This window comes from Sus scrofa, chromosome X, assembly GCF_054392235.1.
Source record: "Sus scrofa isolate SSC_HxYL_T2T_F1_AM1 chromosome X, Sscrofa_HxYL_maternal_Yorkshire_Landrace_v2.0, whole genome shotgun sequence".
NCBI lineage: Eukaryota > Metazoa > Chordata > Mammalia > Artiodactyla > Suidae > Sus > Sus scrofa.
Genome location: NC_139401.1, coordinates 124223293 through 124244979, shown reverse-complemented (window position 1 = coordinate 124244979; position 21687 = coordinate 124223293). Strand labels below are relative to the sequence as shown.

The window sequence follows — 21687 nt, the reverse complement described above, 5'->3', positions numbered from 1 at the left end:
CGAACTCAGTGTTTAAGAGCAAGGACTGGGAATGGGGGGCAGAACACTTTGCCTTGTCTCAGGAAAGGAAGCTGCAGAATGTGCCTGAGACCATGTCCCTTGCAAGATGTGGGCCTTAGGAAATAGGAGGACACAGAAGCAGCCTCACGACCTTGGAATGAGCCAAGTGGTCCATGGGTTCAGTGAAAGGATCTGCCAAATCCCCAGTATCACCACTGGCCGGAAACTCCAGACTGACTCTGTACCACCTGGTTCTGGAATAGGAGCCTGCAGGGCTAGGTGGAGATGACTGCCAAACTGCTGGATGGGAAGGGATGAGAATAGAGGCAGCCAGGACAAAAAGGCCTCAGGCATGATGCTTTTAGGAAGGCACTTGCACAAGACAGAGAGGAAGCCCCTCCTTAAATTTCGTGCCCCAGCTGCCTTACTCCCCTTTCTAGGCCCTGCTACGAATCCATGAGTCCATATAAATATCAATATAAATAAATAAATGGAGAACTTGTGAAAGCTCTTCCTTAGAGAAAATGTTAATAAATGTAGACAGAATAATAGAAAATCACCATGTAGCAATAATTGTTAATAGACGCTAAAACCAATGGGTTCCATTTTGATGAGAAATGGCATACTTACTTATTTTCAAAGGATTTCCTTTATAATATAACAAAGAAGAAATCAGTAACTTTACAGTGGAGAAACCTGGAAGATGCTACCTTATCCAAGTGATCAACACATCACCAGTAATGGGACATAGGTATCAAGTGTCTCCTGATAAGATTCACTGAAAAGGACACATCATCTCTCTCTTTTTTTTTTTTTTTTTTTTTTTAAGGGCTGCATCTGCAGCATATGGAGGTTCCCAGTGTAGGGGTTGAATCGGAGCTGTAGCTGCTGGCCTACGCCACAGCCACAGCAACACCAGATCCCGGCTACGACCACGACCTACACCACAGCTCACAGAAATGCGGGATCCTTAACCCACGGTGCGAGGTCAGGGATCAAACTCTCATCCTCATGGATCCTAGTCGGGCTCATTACTACTGAGCCACCAGGGGAACTCCAGGATACATCATTTCTGTGACATCTCTGCCAAAGTTATGTCAATAACCCAAACTTAATCATAAGGAAACATCAAATGAATCCAGATTGATAGATATTCTCCAAAATTGTCAAAATCATGAAAGACAAATAAAGGCTGAGGTTCTGTTCCAGCTTAAAGGAAACCAAAGAAACATGACAGCTAAATGCAACACATAATCCTGGATTGGACCCTTTTGCTATAAAGGACATTAGTGGGACTACTGGTGAAATAGAAATAAGATTTGTAGATGATAATATTAGGAGTTCCCTGGTGGCCTAGTAGCTAAGGATCCACTATTGTCAGTGCTGTGGCCTGAGTCACTACTGTGGTGTGGGTTTGATCCCTAGCCCAGGAACTTCCACATACTGCAGGCACAACCAAAAAAATTTAAAACTGTATTAATTTAAATTTCCTGATATTTGATTATTGTATTGTAGTTGTGTAAAATAATGACCTTGTTTTTAGAAAACATACACTAAACTATTAGGGAAAGAGAGACTTTAGGTCAGCAACCTTCTTTCAAATCAGGCAGTTTACAAAAATATATAATATATACAACTATCTGTTTAGATATATGATGTTAATAACATTTGTGTGATTTGGGTTGTGGTGCATAAGCATTCTTTCATTATTTTTGCAGCTTTTCTGTCAGCCTTAAATTATTTAAAAATAAAAGATCCAGTGTTATCTTGCTAAAGTGATAATTAAAGGTAATTTTACAATATTAGTTGCATTTAAGAAATTAAGGCAAACTAAAAATAAATGAATTAAATGCTCAACTCAAGAAACCAGAAAAAAAGAACAAAGTAAATGAGAAATAAGAAAATTGTAAAGCATAGAAATTAATGAGTTTGGTAGAAAATAAGTCAGAGAGTGGATCAACAAAATTAAAAAATTGGTTCTTTGGGGGGAAAAAAGAATGAGTACAGTGAAAAAACAATGGCCAAGAAAAGACAAGTAATTTTAGGAACCAAAAAGGGAATACAGCAATGATAAAGGTAAATTAGAGATTTCAATGATAATAAGACAAAACTATAATCCACTTTATGCCCATAAACTTAAATTTAAATGAATATTTTTCCAGAAAATTTCGGGTATCAAATTTTAAAAAATCATTGCCAAGAAGCTTACTGCCTGGAATTCCTTTTATGGCTCAGTGGCTTAAGAATCTGACTAGTATCCATGAGGATGCAGGTTCAAGGCTCAGTGGGTTTAGGATCCAGGATTACCACAAGCTGTGGCATAGGTTACAGCTATGCCCTTGTTGATGGGCAGCTTAGGACCCTTGTTGATGTGGCTGTGGTGTAGGCCAGCAGCTGCAGCTCTTATTTGCCCCCTAGCCTGGGAACTTTCATTTGCTGCAGGGGTGGTCCTAAAAAGGAAAAAAGAAAAGAAGAAGCAGCAGCAGCAACTTACTGCCTATGTTTTTTTCTAGGAGTTTTTTAGTTTCAGGTCTTACATTCAAGTCTTTAATCCATTTTCCGTTAATTTTTGTGTATGGCATAAGATGGTGGTCCAGTTTCATTCTTTTGCATGTGATTATGCAATTTTCCCACCACCATTTATTAAACATACTGTCTTTTCCCCATTGTATGTTCTTGGGTTCTTTGTCATAAATTAATTGACCATATAAGCATAGGTTTATTTGGGGGCTCTCCATTCTGTTCCATTGATCTTTGTATCTGTTTTTATGCCAATATACTGTTGTGATTATTATAGCTCTGTAGAATAGTTTGAAATCAGGTAGCTTGATGCCTCCAGCTTTGTTCTTATTTCTAAAGATTGCTTTGGCTATTTTAGGTCTTTTGTGCTTCCATACAAACTTTAGGATTTTTTATTCTACTTCTGTGACAAATGCCATTGGAGGTTTGATAGGGATTGCATTGCAGCTGTAGTGTGAGTAGTATGGACATTTTGACAATATTAATTGTATCAGTCCATGAGCACAGAATATCTTTATATTTATTTGTGTCTTCAGTTTCCTTCATTAACATTTTATAGTTTTCAGTGTACACATCTTTTACCTACTTGGTTAAATTTGTTCCTAGGTATTTTATTCTTTTTGATGCAGTTATAAATGGGATTGTTTTCTTGATTTCTCTTTCTGATAATTTGTTATCAGTGCATAGATACGCAACAGATTTTGTATATAGACTTTTGTATCCTTCAAGTTTGCTGAATGTGTTCATTCTACAGTGTTTATTCTACCTTTTTGGTAGAGTCTTTAGAGTGTTCTACATATATATCACTATCTGCAAATAGTGATAGTTTTGGCAGTCTTTTTTTTTAAGGTTTTTAAAATTATTATTATTTTTAATAGTTATTTCCCCAAGCAGTCTTTTATTTATATATTTATTTTTGTAATCTTTTATTTTGAAATAATGTCACACAGAAATAGTTACAAGGAACTCTCATGTAACCTTCACCTAGATTTTACCACAATCATTCTATTATTTGGATCAAAAAAACCTTCTTGATGAATGGGAAACCAGACCATCATAAACTTACGCTGTAGTAAAACTGGACTATTTGGAAGTCAGTATGTAACTATGGTGAAGAATGTAGGCATCAGAGTTCTCTGGTGGCTCAGTAGGTTAAGCATCTGGCATTTTCACTGCAGTGGCTTGGGTCACTGCTGTGGCATGGGTTCAGTCCCTGGCCCAGGACTTCTCTGTGGGTGCAGCTGCAAGAAAAAGAATGTAGGCATTATTTGAGACAGTGTGGGTGCAACTTGAGGGCATTATGCTAAGTAAAATAAGACAGAAAGATCAATACCATATAATTTCAGTCATATATGGAATATAAAAGCAAACAAAAATAAATGAACAAACAAAGCCAAACACAACACTATAAATCAACTGTATTTCAATAAAAAAAGAAAGAAAATCAAAGATTTTTAGAAGTGGGAGAAAAATCCCCAAACATGCAGATACAAAGAAGAGTAGTGGGAGTTCCTATTGTAGCTCAGCAGGTTAAGTGAGGATACAGTGCCCCTAAGGATACAAGTTCAATGCCTGGCCTCACTCAGTTGCTTAAGGATCTGGCATTGCCGTGGCTGTGGCATAGACCACAGCTGTAGCTCCAATTCGACCCCTAGCCTATGGAACTTCCATATGCTGCAGGTGTGGCTGTAAAAAGAAAAAAAAAAGATAAAAGAACAGAGTAGTGGTAACCAGAAGAGAAGGGGTAGTGGGGGTAGGCAAAGTGAATTAAAGAAATCAACTCTATCATGATGGAGGAAAACTAAATTTTTGGTGGTGCGCATACTGTAGGGTGCACAGAAGTAGAAACATAACGTACTCATGAAACTTACATGTTATAAATCAATGTCATCTCAATTTTAAAAGAGTGTGGAGTTCCCGTCATGGCTCAGTGGTTAACGAATCTGACTAGAAGCCATAAGGTTGTGGGTTCAGTCCCTGGCCTTGCTCAGTGGGTTCAGGATCCGGCGTTGCCGTGAGCTGTGGTGTAGGTCGAAGACGTGGCTTGGGTCCCGCGTTGCTGTGGCTGTGGTGTAGGTCGGTGGCTGCAGCTCCGATTGGACCCCTAGCCTGGGAACCTCCAAATGCCGTGGGAGCAGCCCTAGAAAAAGGCAAAAAGACAAAAAAAATAAAAATAAAAGAGTATAAGCATGGTATTTCAAGAGTCCTTAATGGGATCTCAGCTTTCCCAGTAATTTGTGATTTTGGGTAAGTCACCCAACTTCTCTGAGTCTGTGAGAGAAAAAGGCAGCACGAGGTGGCAACACTGACCAGTGGTCTTCCGTCTGAATGAGGAAGCAGCCCCAACGTTTCAGAGCTGGGATTACACCTATAGCATTTGCCGAGATGCTTAGAGAGGCCTACCCTCTCCAAGGGGTAGAGACATCTGGGGTACAGCATTTTTCTCTGTGAGCCAGAGTCACAGGAATGAGACCCAGCTTCAGATGCCTGAGGCCAAACTTTAGATTTCCTAGATTCTTCTTTCAGAGTCTGTGCACACACATGAGCACACATCATGTGCCACGCATGTCCTTTTGATTTGTTTGTTTGATTTTTTTCCGACTCATCAAACCCAGCTTCCTTTGCCATTTTATTCTCTGTCTTGTTCTCTGCTGAGGCTTTTAGCCATAAATGTTCTTTTTCTCCTGGGGAGGGAGAGGCCCAGTGGCATTCCCCTCGATGACGTCCTGACGGGAGCAGCAGTGAGCAGGCCTGGCGAAAGAGGGCACCCACCTAGGGTGACTTAAGGGGAAAAATAAGAATGTTCTGGTGCCACAGAACATTGAATCCCAAAAGTGGATCTGAGCAGCTTTGCTCATCTTTGACAGGGTTTCCTACATCTGCGTCTAAGTGAAAAGAAAAAAAGACAAGGTAGGGAGTTTTTCATAAAGCCAAAGGATTCACCATAAGGATTTGCCCTCTATTTTAAGATGATACCCTTCCAACTTTTTTGGTGATAAAATATTTTTTTTTGAAGTTATTGTGGTAGCTTTTCCAAATGCCTTCCTTTGGCGGTCAAACTTTGTAAATTCTACACGTGTCTCCAAAATGTTCGTGGGAAATGTTACTGGTCCATGAAATCCAAACATCTAGGGACCACGGATTTGGACTGCCAAAGATGAAAAGAGTCTTTGATATTAAGCTCCCCATCCCGATTTTACAGATACGTCAGCTGAGGGACTTAAACTCATAGCAAGTTGGTAGCAGAACCAGGGCTAGAATCGCATCACCTGATACCCAGCCGACCAAGCCTTCCTCTCCCCGGCCCTGCTGCACCAACTGGGAAGAGGCGTTGGCCTCCCTGTCTAACAAGTTTTTACCATGCACTGTTTATTTCCTGTTTGATTTTAAATTCAGGAACTACAAGAACAGCCAAAATCCCATCGGGAAGTGATGACAACTAAGTTCCCTGCCTCATAATCGTTAACCCTGTTGGAGTGGAGGCGGGCCATGAAGTGGTCCCTTAAAGTTTCTGCTGACTTGCTCACGGTTGAGTCAGAAGAAGTGCCTACTCAGAGCATTAATTTCTGATTAGCTGTTGATCCAGCCAGGTTCGAAAATAAAGTGGAGAACAATAAGGCTTCGTATATCCTTTTCAGATCGTTAACTAGCAATGGCTTTGCAGAAGGGGGTCAGTGCTGTTTCGGAGGGAAAGCTGCAGGTTTCTGAGCCAGCTCTCTCTGAAGCAAGAGGTGATCAGCTTCTGGCCTGGGGAAGCAAATCAGTGTGGAAGCAGTTCAAAAGTGGGGCACTTCGGCAGCTCACACCTCGAATCCTAACTGCAGTGCCAGGATTAGAGGGGCCCTGGGAAGCGTCGTGGACGGGCACTGCCCTGGGAAGCCATCTCCCCACATCTGGGCTAAAGGAGGCCTGGCTCTGACTAGAAAGGCCTCCAAAGGTCATTCTGTTTTATACGAGCGTGTTCACCTCTTAGAGTTACTGTAACGAATCACCGCAAATTTCAAACAACCCAGACTTCTCATCTTCCAGTTCTGGATGTCGAGAGTAAATTGAGTCTGACTGAGATGAGATCCAAGTGTCAGCAGGGCTTCTGGAGGCTCCAGGGAGGATCCACTCTTGCCCACTCCAGCTTCTAGAGGCGGCCCGCCTGCCTTGTCCCTGGCGGCAGCGCTTAAACTTCTGCTTCTGTTGTCACATTGCCCTCTCTCTTCCTCACTCTGACCCTCCCGCTTCCCTCTATTGAGGACCGAGTTAATCAGACGGTTCCTACTGGGATAATCCAGATGATTTGCTCCTCTCAAGATCCTTTAAAACACATGTGCCAATCCCTTTGGCTATATGACGTAACATCCACTGGTTCTAGGCATTGAGGAGTGGACATGGCTTACGAGTCAAAGTATTGTTTCAAGTGAAATCACGGGAGGAAGCCCAGTACAAAAATTACATCAAAACAGAGCAGCTAAAATCCTACCCATTGGGCCTCTATTGCTGCCTAACCATGACAGTCTCAGGAACACCCACATGGAAACTTGTGACTCTAGGACCAGGTCGAATAGAACATATTTATACCAGACGGAGGACACTGTTTGGAAACCCCTCCGCCCCCGCATTCTCGTGATTCATTATACTCTTCAGTGAACCCAGATGTCTCTCAATGCTTGTCAGGGAGCTCCACGGAACAAGAGCCCTTGCTCACTTAGCTCAGCATCACCAGAACCTGAGGTGCCTGATGTTTGTTGAATGAATGAGTGAATAACCATTTAACGGTGAATGAAAAATGCTTAGGCAGCATCCGTTTCCTGTTTGCCTGCCCACAGCGATTCATGAGTCAGACCTGTACATCAGCATCACTGGAAAAAGATCAAATGGAACTGTGCCACCTTGCTCCCCCTCACTACATCTGGTCCCGTTTGTGCACAAGTATACACACGGAATTTAAGTGCATGCCATGAGTGTTAATGGAATGTATTGTTTCAGATCTTCATCACGGACACATCTTAGTGACACATGTGGAAGTAAACAGTGGTTGTCTAATAGCTTTCTCTTCCTGTCTCCCAGCACCTCATTGCTGAGGGCAAGATTAGACATGGAAAAGAGAAGGAGTTCCCTGGTGGCACAGTGGGTTAAGGATCCGGCATTGTCACTGCTGTGGCTCAAGTTGCTGCTGTGGCACGGGTTCAATCCCTGGTCCAGGAACTTCCATATGCTGTGGGTATGGCCAAAAAAAAAAGTAATGGAGGGAGTTCCCATTGTGGCGCGGTGGAAATGAATCTGACTAGTATCCATGAGGATGTGGGTTCGATCCCTGGCCTCGCTCAGGGCGTTGGGGATCTGTCCTTGCCATGAGTTGTGCCGTAGGTTGCAGGGGCGGCTCGGATCCCACGTTGCTGTGGCTGTGGCTGTGGCTGGCAGCTATAGCTCTGATTCGACCCCTAGCCTGGGAACTTCCATATGCTGCAAGTGCGGCCCTAAAAGTAAAAAAAAAAAAAAAAAAAAGAAAGAAAGAAAAAAAAAAGAAAGTAATATGGAAAAAAGAATCTTAGAGATGAAGATGCTTTGGTGCCTTAAAGGCTGTCTAGGGCAGGTAACTTTGCAGACGAGGAAACTGAGACCTAAAGAAGACAAGGGATGTATCTAATATCATTTGATTTATAAGCACATTTTATAAGATCCAAGCTGGAACCCAAGTCTTCTGCTCCCGAATACAGTGTTCCCTCCATTGTTCCACAGTTGTGCAAAGCTGACCAGTGCTATCTGGAAGAGGTTTAGCTATAGAGATGACGAAACCTAAAGTTTCCAGGATGGTACGATTATCTCCTATCTCTGTAAACCTAAGTTTGGCAAACTGGTAGATCCCAAGACAAATCTAACCCACAGACCGGCTTAATTTATCCCATAGTTTGTTGGGTTTTTTTTTAATTGAATTGGTATGTTTTTAAATAGAGTGGGCACACTCCCGCTGACCAGTGTTCCCAGCACTCCTATTGTCTCATATTTAGCCCAGTTTACTCGTGTATATGTTTGACCCTTCCAGACATTTGAATTTTTAACCCCTGACATAAACAATCAAAATGTACGAGAACTGTTCGTGTTGGGGGTCACAGATTCTAAGTGTCTTTAAGATGGTAACTGGTATAAAAGTGGGACAGACCGTGTGTCTTGGAGACTGATGGTTCAGAAAACAGTCATCAGAAGTTCCCGTCATGGCACAGCGGAAATGAATCTGACTAGGAACCATGAAGTTGCGGGTTTGATCCCTGGCCTCGCTCATTGGGTTGGGGATCCGTTGTTACCCTGAGCTGTGGTGTAGGTCTCAGAGGTGGCTTAGATCCTGCATTGCTATGGCTCTGGCATAGGCTAGCAGCTACAGCTCCGATTCGACCCCTAGCCTGGGAACCTCCACATGCCACAGGAGTGGCCCAAGAAAAGACAAAAACAAACAAACCAAAAAAAAAAAAAGAAAACGGGCATCACAGTGAACGAGCGTTCTGGTCGGCGCAAGAGAAGGAAGGGATGAAAAAGCAGACTGTATCTCCTCCTCTGCCTCCCAACCAGTCGTTCCTAACTTCTCATCTGGCTTTCTCCCCACCAACCCCTTTGGAATCTTTAGGTCTGACTCTTATTGAGATTAGCCCCAGCTGACATGTGACCGTGACTTTGGCAGTCTAAGCTTACAGCATGTGAAAGAGCTGGTTGTAAAGGCAGTTATCATGTGAACTCTTGAGCGTGAGATAAATGTGAATAGTGGGGGCAGAGCAGAGCTCCAGTACCAGTGGGGAATGGGAATGATAATTAGAAACCGTTGAGGGGCACATACCATGAGATTTCCAGTGGAGTCTGTATTTTAGTTGGCATGCATGGCCCAAAGTCTCCTCTTCGATTTTACAAAGAGCAGGTTCCTGGCAGCAGGACCTAGACTAACCTGGTGGAGTGTGGGCTCCTGGTATCCTACTTTGCACGGATTGTATAGGCATTTTGGACCTAAAGCCGGGCAGAGCTCAGGCAAATAGGGAATGACAGTTATCACCGTTCTGGGCACGTCGCTGGCCCCAGTCTAAGTATGTTGATTGAAAAGACTGATTGGAGGTGATGCCAATCTACCCAGGAGAAATATAATTGGTTTCAGGTTGTGGTTCTGGACTTGCACACTTAAAAACATAGAGACAACCACAGAACTTGCAGCATGGTGAACCACAGAATATTTTTGGAAACTCTCCGCTTTTATTTGGGAAAGTATATCTGATATTTGGTCAGGTTTAAACTTTCCTGGGCTTTGAAGTAATGCTGAATCCTAAACAGTGAACCTTCAAAAGCTTTGACTCTGCCACGGGGCATTGATGTGATCTATAGACAAGAAGGGAAGAGAACAGTATTTGAAAAAGAAAAAAAGTGCCAAGTTTTGGGTTATGATAGGGAGGACTCCTGCTCTGTTTCAGCAATGGTCCTATCCCTTAGAAATACAACTCCGAGCAAAGATATCTTGGGAAAAGGCATGAACAAGAAAGCAGGTGGAACAGTCTCCCTGGTCTGCAACTGATGTGCTATGGCTCGGGGACTGCCCCGGTCACCTGCTCCAGGAGATAGCTGGCGGCTCAAGTGATGGCGAGAGAAATGCAGTTCACAGCTGAAAAGTCTCCTGGGAGACTTAGACATATAAGCTCCATGGAGACAAGAACTCTGTTTAGGACCCTGACTGTTATGTCCTTGTGACTTAGACTGTGTGCCTGGCACATAGTTGGTGCTTATAGGGGCCCCCATTTTCGGTTTTATCATCCAGATTCTGAACAAGTTGAGAAATAGACAAAACAGCAAATAGGGACTTTAAAATATCACTTCACTGCTGACAGAGGCCAGGCTAGGAGTTTAATGAGCAAGTGAAATATGTCTGTTGAATGAATTGTAAAGATTAGGCGGACTTAAGTACCTGTGGCACAGAACCAGGGCAGGCTGCCCTCCTGGAGACACAGCGCACAGGTGCTCCCGAGAGAAAGGAGCACTGACTTGGGTTGAGCCTGTCCAGTCATCTACCTAAATTTACCAATCAAATAAGTGTTCATCACTCACGATGCTCAATAAATACTCCATGAAGGCATGCCCGCATGATACCCGTGGAAGGTGGAAGGGGCACTTGAACTATGAAGGGTCAGAAACTTCACCCGGGGTGATTAGTGTAGCCCAAAGACTGACCTTTACTGGGGTAGCCAGAATGAGGTCTTTGTGTCAAGAGCACTTTGGAGCCCACCGTAAGTTTCTCTGGCACTGGGTTTCGGTTCCTCTCGTACACAGATAATAGCAGATAAAGGCTGCCTTGACTTCTGGAGGGGGCGTCAAAGGAAAACATCTTTCACCTTGAGATAAGGTGAATTCAACTGAGGATCAGGGCAAAGGGTCAGTGATACAGCTTGAAGAAGCGGGATCAGCTAAGATGTTGTCCAGCACTGAACTGGATGAAGAAAAAGAGATTCATGAAGCCAAAGTGAGTTGCATGCTTTGGTTTGCTTTGGTTTGCTCTACAGAGCACCTGTTCACATCACTCTGTCTCGTGATGTTTCTCATTGAACTAATCCAAGACAACGCAAAGACGTGCCAAGGGGCCTCATGCTCTCAGAAAGGGATCCTCGAAGGGGCCTGTCTTGTTCCTGAAGACCTTTATGATGGGGAACCGCAGGCTTGAAAGGGAAAACATTTGAATCTTCTGCATTTTTCTAAAGTACTGAGTTGAGTCATTTATTGACAGTGATTGGAAAGGGTTGTCTTTTGAGGCAGGGAGACCAGCAAGTTCTGCACCGGAACTGTTCTTCCTTTCAGGTGAGCGGTATGCAAAGAAGTCACGCTATCACCATGTGCCCTGAAATGTGACCCAAAATGCCAGGCTTACCTGTGGCGAAACAGAGTTGACAATCTTACGACCTGTCAGGGGTACTCACCTTTAATCTAATTCTGTTTTTGCTCACAGACTTTGATGAGACTGCCTGGTTAACTTATTCTAAATGAAATCTGAGAATCAAATCCTTCCTGGGTCTAGGATTTGCGTCCAAAGCCCAAGGATCTGACTGGTTTTCTTTATGTCGCCACCCTCAGTATCCTCTTGACCCTGCTGAAGCTTTAGAAAGAATGAAAGGACTCGCCTTAGTCTTGCGCTTTTGAGGTGACCCTTAATTCACCATTTATCGAGAGCCTGCTCTGCGTCAGGCTCCACGCTCTTTAACCCTTTACGTCTACAATCTCATTTAACACGCACCACAGCCCTGCGAGCCTGAGGATATTCTCCCAGTTTTCCAGATAAAGGAGCATCTCATGAAAGAGAGGAGATGGCTTGTCCAAGTGAGAATAGGCGGTGGGGCTGCCATTGACCCCCCCAGTCTGCTGAGCTGCCAAGCTCCGCAGGCTCTTTCTAATAATCTGCTCATGTGCTTCCAGCTGCCTTCCTAGCTCATCTCCAGAGCAGGGGGAACCAGTCCTGGCGTATGTGATATTTACTTTCTTTCTTCCTCTGTCCAAATGGAAAGAGAGGCTGCCTCATCACAGTAGGAGAGGCCCCTTAATGGTAAAGGGTGCCGACAGATTTCCTCTTTGGAAAACAGAACTGTCCTCTTGTTTCTGTTATCTGCTTCTTTGCTCTGGAAACGACCAAGTGTGAAGAAATGGAACCTCGTTCCATTACACGGCAGAGCTTCCTCAGGTAACTGCTGCAACTAACTAACAGCCTTGTGCGGCAGAGCCTCCAGCCACAAACGGAGGCGCTACCATGCAGCGGAACTTTGCAGGTGTTGAATCTACTCATCAGCAAAGTTTCTCGGTGGAGACATAGAGCAGTGTCATCCAAGCCTCACATCCGCAGAGAGGCGTCAAGGTCAAGGCCCATGGCCCTGAGCGTCCTGAATGCTGGCCTTGCCCGCCCCACTTTTGGAGGCCGGAAGGCGGGGGGAGCCTAGGGATGCTGTGAGCCTTTGATATCTGAGTTGAAATGTCCCCAAAGATTGTTTCCTTAGGACACTCTTCCACACCTGTGCACTCAGAAAACAAAATAGGCAGATGGAGCATCGGGGGAAAATGAGCTTAGAATTACGCAGTGGATTCCGAGGTCCTGGTGGAGGCAGCTGGCACATTCCCCAGTGTGGCCTTCCATCCCAGCGGACCCAAGATAAATCATCTCATAGAGAGAGGGTGGCTCTCGTCTTGCCCATTGGAGAGTTCCTGTAACTCGGGTACAAATTGATGTTTTTATTTTTGTAAATGGAAGTCTGGTACAAATGCTCTCTCCTTAAAGAAGCCTTGGGGCAAATTCTTTTGTAAACTGAAGAGACCTTTTGTAACGCAAATAAGCTCCCTCGAATCTCTCTGCGTTGTTTCTGAGTTTTGAGTTTAGGGTTTTCTTTTTTTCTTTCTTTCATTTTTTGCTCTTTAGGGCTGCACTCACAGCATATGGAAGTTCCCAGGCTAGGGCTAGGGGTCCAAGAGGAGCTGTAGCTGCGGGTCTACGCCACAGCCACAGCAATGCAGGATGTATAGCCTACACCACAGCTCATCTCAACACCGGATCCTTAACCCACTGAGTGAGGCCAGGAATTGAACCTGTGTCTTCACGGATGCTACTCAGCTTCGTTAACCGCTGATCCATCACGGGAACGCCAGGTTTAGGGTTTTCTTAAAGAGGATATATTTATTAGTAATGCCCCAAACCACAAATATATTGTTTATTTAAAAGCTACTCATGTTAGAACCCAGCCCACCTAGAAATTCATATCCCATTGTTAATGAGTCTTGCAAAATACTGACCTTATTTTAGAGCCACTTCACCTTGTCACATCAAGCTTTGGAAACTTTGCAAGAGATTTTCAAAGCTAATAAGGACAATAATCAGATCATGAAATAAAAGAGAAGCTAGGTGTCAAGCATCAAGGTAATGACACTAAGATCTTTGCTTTTGTTTTTGTTTTTCCCTCGAAAAATGAAGTAGGTGGCCCTGTGCATCCCAAACAGTGGCAGACGTTTCTCTTTTTCAGTCCTCAGACTGGGGTTGGGGCACTGAAATCTTTTTTTAAAAAAAGAAATCATTCAAAACCAGAAAGTTTCAGGGGGAGGAGTTCCCATTGTGGCTTAGCTGTAACAAACCCAACTAGTATCCATGAGGATGCGGGTTCAATCCCTGGCCTCGCTCAGTGGGTTAAGGATCCTGCGTTGCCGTGAGCTATGGTATAGGTCGCAGATGTGGCTGTGGTGTAGGCCAGTGGCTGCAGCTCCAATTCGACCCCTAGCCTGGGAACTTCCATTTGCTACAGGTGCAGCCCTAAAAAGACAAAAAAAAAAAAAAAGAAAGAAAGAAAAAAGAAAAAAACCCAGAAAGTTTCACTTTTTTTTTTTAACTTCAAACCTCTGATAGGTGTTGGGGCCTCTTTGTTTCTTAATTGGCTGCCTCACCAACTAATTTATCCTATGGTTCCCTCAGAATAGCTGCGGCTGAAACCGAGGTTAAGGGTGTAGGCCTCTCAAAAAGAAAGTACCATTTTATAAGTGAGCGTGGAGGGACAGTACATTGGGGCCACAGGAGTGGTGGCGCCAGCTGAGCGGAGATCTGTGTCCCTGACCCCCAGCAACAGCGGAGTGAAGAGGGACTCCGTAGAAGGAGGCGTGTCTTTTCTTGAGGCGACTTTACAGGTGGGCTGGTGATCCCAGAAAGGTTGGCCTCTTTCTTAAAGGAAAGGGCTTTCCAGAAGTAAGTAATAAGGATACAAACCAGCCAACCTCAGGGGAACCAGGGAGACTACCTTTGAGAAGCAAGACTTCCACAAGCAGATCCTGCTGTGAGTTCAGAGACCGCGCCCCAGAAAAGAGAAGGGAGACCAGTAGATTGTGGTCGGGGTGTGGTATGAAACAGGAATTGGTCTTTAAAGTTATTTGTGAATCGAGCTAAAGGCTTGTTGGTAGGAAGTGGCCCGGTGACTAAGAGGGCACATTCCCCAGGTTCCGGAGTGGGGCCTGGAGCCCACGACCGTGGGCGCAGTTCCCTGAAGGAGCCTCTGGACATCCTCATGTTTGGTCTTACCTTCCTCACCTGTAACCATATTGTGTTTCTGAGATGCGATGCCAACCCGGTAGATAGTATTCAGTGAGAGGCCTAATAAACTCAAACACGACTAGAGAGTAAGAGGGACCTTTTGTCTAAATGTTAAATAGTCACTAACGCCGCCTTTGAAACTCAACGTGACGGGAATTCTCAAAGGAGATGTTAATAGATGTATCGGTACAACTTGAAGTAAATTCACCCTCGTTATGCTCTGCCTTCCTTTTTTTTTTTTCCCACCTTTGGCCTCGCCCATGGCATGCCGAAGTTCCCAGGCCAGGGATCAAACCTGAGACACAGCAGTGACAATGCCAAATCCTTAACCCACTGTGCCACCAGGGAACGCCTCTGCTTTCCGATATGGGAAAATAGCAGCTGCTTTGGAAGCAAATTGTGAGTCCGCATTTGGTTTACTTAATTATCAATTTCTATGGTTTTAAATAACTGCTCATTTCTCAGTGATGTTGGCATCATCAAATTTCCTGTGTAAGATGAACCTGAAAATTTTCGTCTGCCATTAAAGTAATCCGGCCTTGTGCTTTCATTTGTGTGTATCCATACAGGGGTAAGGAAGGTGGTGGCCAGGAGCTACCGAAAAAGGAGGGCGTCTGGAGGACTAAGGACTAAGATGGGCTTCCTGGAGTCTCATCGCATTTAGCTTTGGGTAATTTGCTCGTTCACTGATTTATATAATTCTGTGATGATAATGGCCTCAAAACCACACTTTTATAGTATAGGATTGAAAACTGCTATCATTGCTGAGCCCTTGAAAAGTAATTGTAGGAATAAATTAGAGCTAATGCCTAACTATTAGCCTTCAATAAAAGGCAAACAACATGAAGCCGGCATGAGGACCAAATTAGTGATAAGTGGTAGTTAGAAAAATGATGCCCGCAACAGCAAGCCGTTGGGAGTTACCCGGAGACCTTGGAGACCTGAAGGACGGATGAATGGTACTCGGGGAGGTCCCGCTCAGGCGCCAGAGTCCCGGACTCATGGGTGGGCCTGGGGAGGGAGGCAAGGGGACTGGCTTCTGCAACTTAAGTACAGTCACGTAAGGACTCCGCCTCCGCCAGAGGGGCGAGTGGGAGTGTCAGGGCTGATTCGCCATTGTCCCAATGTCACCTGCAGATTGTAAAATCTAATGGACCATTTTCTTTCTTTCTCTCTTTCTCTTTCTTTCTTTCTTTCTTTCTTTCTTTCTTTCTTTCTTTCCTTTTTTAAATTTTCCTGGAGTATGGTTGACTTAGAGTGTTGTGTCAGTTTCAGTGACAGCCAAGTGACTCGGTTACACATACACACCTATCCATTCCTTTTCAGATCCTTTTCCTGTACAGGTCACTACAGACAAGTGAGTAGAGTTCCCTGCGCTGTACGGTGGCCCCCGTTCCTCAGCCATTCTCCAGGGGACAGTGTTCCGTCCTCCTCTTACTTGGCATCCGTGCCAGCCGCTGCTGTTGAGGAAACCCTCCCTGAAGCCCTTGCTTTCCTGGCTCCCTTTCCGCCTGATTCTCCTCGGCCTCCTCAGTCTGTCCTCTCCTTGACCTTGGATGGCCGGAGTTGACCAGAGTTCTGCTTCTGGCCTCCTCTGTGCCCACAGTCCACGCGCCCGAGATGAGTTCATTCACTCCTCGGCTTCAGGTCCCACCTCTCTGCCGAGCTGGCAGAACTCCGACTTCTGCCTCCTTTCCTCCGAGCTGGCCATGGTCTAGACATGCAGCTGCCCACTGCGCTGCCTCCCAGGCGCCTCAGTGCAGCTCATCTCCAAATGAACCCACGGCCCTTCCAGCCCCCTCCAGACCTGCTCTTCCTCCCGGGTGCCCAGCCGTGACCAGCTCCCACCATCCACCCAGCGCGCCCGCGGGGCCGCCAAGGGCTCCTTCCGGGGCCCCTCCCGCTCGCGACCCGGTTCATCAGCGAGGCTTTCCAGCGGGAGCTGTGACGTCTCCCTCAAGTTGCTCCGTCGCGCTCATTCCCTCTCCCGGCGCCAAGCCCCCATCCCCTCTCACTGGACAGTCACCTCCGAACAGGGCTCGGCGCTCCTGTGCTGCTCCGCCTTCCTCCCCCAGTCCGTTCCCCACGCGGCAGCCGGAGCTCTGGAAAACCTGCGTCAGTCACGTGACTCTCTGGCTTCGACTCCATCAGCAACTCTGCGTCGTCCCTAAAAGCAAGTCTCCTCATTCTGGACGAAGGGCCTTACGCGACTGGGGGCCACTGACCTCATCACCTCATCCTGTACCCCTCTGCCTTCAGCTGCTCGCCCCCAGGCTCACTAGCGGTGGCTCAACTGCTTCACCCTGTCGCGGGCTTTCCTCTGCCTCTCATCATTTTTCCATCCACCAGCCTGCCTCCTACTGCCCCTGCCTAGAAAACTACTTCCTTGAGCATTCAGACCGAGTGTCACTTCCCCTGCGATCCTCCAAGCTGGGCCGAGCCTCTGTTATCTGCCCTCTTAGCAATCTCTTTCTTTTCTTGCCATCACCTACACCAAGTAAGTGATTAAAACGGGAAGTATGTACTTGCAGTTCTGCCGGCCCCTCCACTGGAGTGGGAGCACCTGATGGTCAGGAAGGGTGTCTGCTTTGGAATCACCAGCATTTTCCTAACACTGAGCATAGGACTTGGCACAAAAATGCAGTCCAGCCAATATGTTTGTGAATAGCTCGAATCACCTTCTGTTGTTACTTCTTGTCCAACTGAGTATTGCTTGTGATCACTGGGGGCCGAGACAGCCTGCATCCCGTGTACCACTGTGGTCTCCGCGTCCCGCTCAGTGCCTGCGGTGTCTGGTTCAGGGGTGGGCACGGGGCAGCCAAGAACGGCAGCCTAGGAGCCTGCTGCTGCCCAATGCCAAGCCTGGGGGAGGCCCGGCTCAGTGTTCCCAGCAGAAGAAGCCATAGCTGGTGAGGAAGGCCCACCCAGAGGGGACTCCTGGGGCTAATCCTTCTGGGGGTTCAGTTATCCCCAAGGGGCTTCCTATGCAGGAACACTGAAACAGGGCCTGTGTTTTCCAGTGCCCCCCAGAATAAACACCTGACCGTGTGAGCATTAGCAGGAAGGGCCCACTGGTCACAAGTGCCAGGTGTGAGCAGTAGGCACCTAAGCCAGCTTAGAGGATGGCTCAGGGGTGGCAGAGAAGACGACTGTGATGGAGCAGTCAAATGCCAGAGAATTTGTATTGGACGTTTTGCAGGTGCCAAGGACCGGGCTCAGGGTTCTATAGGCCTTTTCTCCTTTAATCCTTGGAAAACCCTGTGAAAGACGTGCCCTTTTATCCATGAGGAAATTCACGCATAAAGAGATTAGGTAATTTTGTCAGGACCACATAGCTAGGTGACCATCTTGAACTTCACGGTAGATACCTGCTTTCTGGACATAAAATAGACTCACTCACGTCCCCACGTGGACACTGAGGAGGTTGGATGAGATTGCCACCAAGGGCCCTTCTTAGTGTCTGCGTCTGGCAGGGACAGCTTGTTTTCCAGGGAGACAGGGCTGAGGCCCCTTTCAGAGCCCATCTGTTGCCTCCTCGGTCTCATGGATTGGGGCCCCCAACCTCAGCCCCTTCCCTGAAACCTCGACTCCCCTTCCGCTGCGAGTGAGGAGCGAGGCTGCCGGCTCTCTGCTGCCACAGCGCACTGGGGAGCTCAGCCACACCCCAGTTACACCCTAGCCGTCTTCCCTCTGCAGGCCCCCTTTCCTGCCACCGACTCTGGTCTCCCAATCCGGGTTGCAGGGGGGTAGTTGAGGCTCTCTGATGTTTGGATGCGCGGCTTCACGTCTCCTGATTGGAATTGCTGCCCGGCATTGAGTGTGTCCTCCGTGGGTGGCTTGTGCTGAACGCTGTACTCGTTGTACCTTGGGGGATCCTTGCCATAGCACGGTGGGCTGGACGTGATCATTTGTATAGGAGTCAAGCAAAGCTCAGGGCAGTGACGTCCGAGGGCTCACACGCGGAAAGTGGCCGCCGAGGCCGTCATCGCCCAGCCACGCAGCTTCCTCTCCACGTGGCCTCTGGCCTCCCTGAGCCTCAGTGAGATGAGGATGCGGAGAGCGCCCGTCTCATAGGGTTGCTGAGTGGCTCAAAGCGCAGAACGTGGAGACCAGCGCACAGGCAGCCCTCCAGGCGTTGTAGCCGTGGCAGTTGTTGGGTTGCAGCTGCTGTTGTGACGATCACATGACCCGCTCGGCTGCCCCCCACCCCAGCTCCTCCAGCGGTCCCTCTTTCCCGCTCAGCCAGGGCCAGGGCGCAAGAGCAGAGCCTCTCCGTGGCAGGGGGACAGGGTGGCATTTCATCTCTCTGTTGTCTACCTCCCCTTCCCGTCCCCTCGGCCCTGGGAGAGCCGGTTTCTGAGTCACGACTCTGCCCAAGTGACGACAATAATGAGGTGATCTACACAGTAGGCACCCGAGCCGCTCAGGCCGAATAAAAAAGTGCGAGTCCTGGGGCTAGTCTGCCAGTGCCTTTAAATAAAACTGAAATCAAATGAAAGGAGAGACCTCCGCAATTGTTGAAGCCAGTGCCTCCTGCGCCCGCGGAGGGATTGTGTGGCACTTGCATGTGGAAATCCAATATGCGGGCTCCTAATCTCTTAGAACTGATTACTTTAATGAATTTTAAAGGTAGAGCTTTAATTAAAACAGGTCTCTGTGGACAGAAACGATGCTATTTTGTGAGCTCGGTAAATATTGCCTTTTAAACTAATAAGTTCAGTTACCAGAAATACTACTGCATATAAACAGTTGGCTTCTTTCTTCTTGTGCTGTGGAAACAGAACTAGATATTGAAGAGAGGCTGGCTGGCTGCATTTCAAAGCCTGGCATTTGGCTTCCAAAATAATAGCAACTCGAACACACACGGGACATCGTTCTCTTCTGGAGCCCAAAGAACTTTCCAGGCATGATCTGAGGCAGGCGGGGCTTGCCGTGGCAGCAGTGTCAGGCCTCTGTGACTTCCCCCAAGACCGCAAGCCCCCCCCACCCCATGCTCTACATGACTGAGAAGACGGGGGCCAGCCAAAGGGACGCCATAGTTTCTTTCCCCTTTGTCCTCGCCCAGCCGGCACCAGTCTCCTTTTGTTCAGAAGAAGTAAGAGGAGTCCCCGTGCGGACGGTGCTGTGCCAGGCACTGGGCTAGGCACAGACATAGTATTTCATTTAACCCTCCACACAACCCCGTGAGATGGGTCCTAGTATTATGCGCAAAGGTTCCTCTGAGTCCCCCGCAGTCTCCCATCCTGTTGCCTTCTCTCTCCCCTTTGCCTCCTTGCATTCCTGAGAGATAAGGACAGGCTAGAGCAGCGGGCCCCACATTGAGAAATCAGCTTGCCAATATTTCTAAAAGGAGTTTCTTTATTGGGAGTCTTCTCTGTGCCAAATTTCATGCCAATCAATTTTACATAAACTATTGACCCTTCCCAGTAGCTCAATGAGAAAGATGTTATTAGACTCATCTTGGTGATGAGAAAACCAAGGCTTACAGAGGCTGAGATCTTTTCCCAAGGCCACCGTCTTGGTAAATGGCAGGGCCTGGGCTTCAGACCAGACGGTCTACCTCCAGAGGTTACTCTGTTTCCATTCCACCCACTGCCTCCCAAGGTCTAGAAACTCGGCTGCAGGCATGTGTGGAGTTCCACAACCTCTCGCCCTGCGCATCTCCCATTGCTCCCATTTGTTTTAACCTCCCGTAATAGCAGCGTGATTTATAGGCCGAGAGGCAGTGAGCATGGCTTGTATCACCTGTCATTCACCTCTTATTATGTGACTCAGCCACTGAGTGCTTTATTGTCGGAAAGAAGAGCCTTTCTGTCAGGAGAGGTTCTGTCTTCATTCAAGTAACCTCTAATTTGTGGGCTGACTATTCCCTTTGGGTTATTTGGAGGAGGTATTAGTCACGCTGTGGTCAGTTGCAGGATCCCCACTTGTTTTCCTTTTGTCTTTACTTATCTCCAGATTTATTGCAATGACTTGTAATTTGCATTCCTGATTGGAAATCAAAGAATGAAGTACTTGGAGTTCCCACTGTGTTGTAGCAGGTTAAGTATCTGGCATCATCTCTGGGCAGCGGGGGTTTGATCTCTGGACTGGCGCCATGGGTTAAGGGTCCAGCGTTGCTGCAGCTGTAGCATGGGTCACAGCTACGTCTCAGATTTGACCCCTGGCCTGGGAACTTCTATATGCCACTGCGGCGGCCAAAAAAAGAAAAAAGAGAAAAAAAGAAAGGAAGAAAAGAATAGAGTTGTTTACCTTGGGAGATGGTGCAGAGACGCCTAGCACTCACCAACATTCATGTCCTACTCTTTTTTTTTTTTTTTTTGTCTTTTTGCTATTTCTTTGGGCCGCCTCCGCGGCATATGGAGGTTCCCAGGCTAGGGGTCCAATCGGAGCTGTATCCACTGGCCCACACCAGAGCCACAGCAACGCAGGATCCGAGCCACGTCTGTGACCTACACCACAGCTCACAGCAATGCCGGATCATTAACCCACTGAGCAAGGGCAGGGATCGAACCCGCAACCTCATGGTTCCTAGTGGGATTCGTTAACCACTGCGCCACGACGGGAACTCCAATGTCCTACTCTTCTTAGGCACGTAGCTCAACTGTAGTTCCCAGGCTCCCTGCAGTAAGGCGGGGCCATGTGACTGTTCCATATAAAATATGAGAGTAAATGATGGGAATTTTGCCCAGACTTTCCCCGGAACAACTCCATGTAATCCTCACTCCCGTTCCTATATATCAGTCAGATTGATGGAGAGAACTCTGAGGGTTAGAGGAGCCCAGATCCGGGAGGACAACGAGGGAGCTACGCAACCAGGACTACTTGCACTGGATTATGGCACGAGTGCAAACAACCCGTTTTCTGTTAAGCTACTAAAGTCTGTGTTACAGAGGCTAGCTTTACTTAACTAATATAGAAGAAAACAATCCTTTCTGGCTGTCTAGAATATAGATAGAAAGGAAGGAGGTATACCAAGCCAAGAAAAGTAGAATCCCTGATGAGGAGGGATCTGATACATGACGAATGAATGACTGCCTCTCTCCATTTTCATATATCCTTTCATTGCTCTCTCCTCCCTCCTGCAAAGGAGTTGACACAACTTTGAA

At 46.8% G+C, this 21687-nt stretch overlaps 1 protein-coding gene across 3 annotated transcripts in view; it reads left to right on the top strand.

Annotated features, from left to right (window-relative positions):
- LOC110257820 (uncharacterized) overlaps positions 1 to 21687 on the top strand; it is a 252357-nt gene that overhangs the window by 205845 nt on the left and 24825 nt on the right. Inside the window, exons 3-4 of one of the 3 annotated variants that reach the window (XM_085008908.1) lie at positions 15148 to 15248; positions 15905 to 20805. The exons of 1 other annotated variant lie outside the window; for it this stretch is intronic. In XM_085008908.1, coding sequence (XP_084865034.1) covers positions 16199 to 17083 — 885 coding nt within the window. In that variant the 5' untranslated portion in view covers positions 15148 to 15248; positions 15905 to 16198 and the 3' untranslated portion in view covers positions 17084 to 20805. Of the gene's footprint in view, positions 1 to 15147; positions 15249 to 15904; positions 20806 to 21687 lie in introns of those variants that run through there. One more of the 3 variants, XR_014835875.1, reaches the window with a different exon arrangement.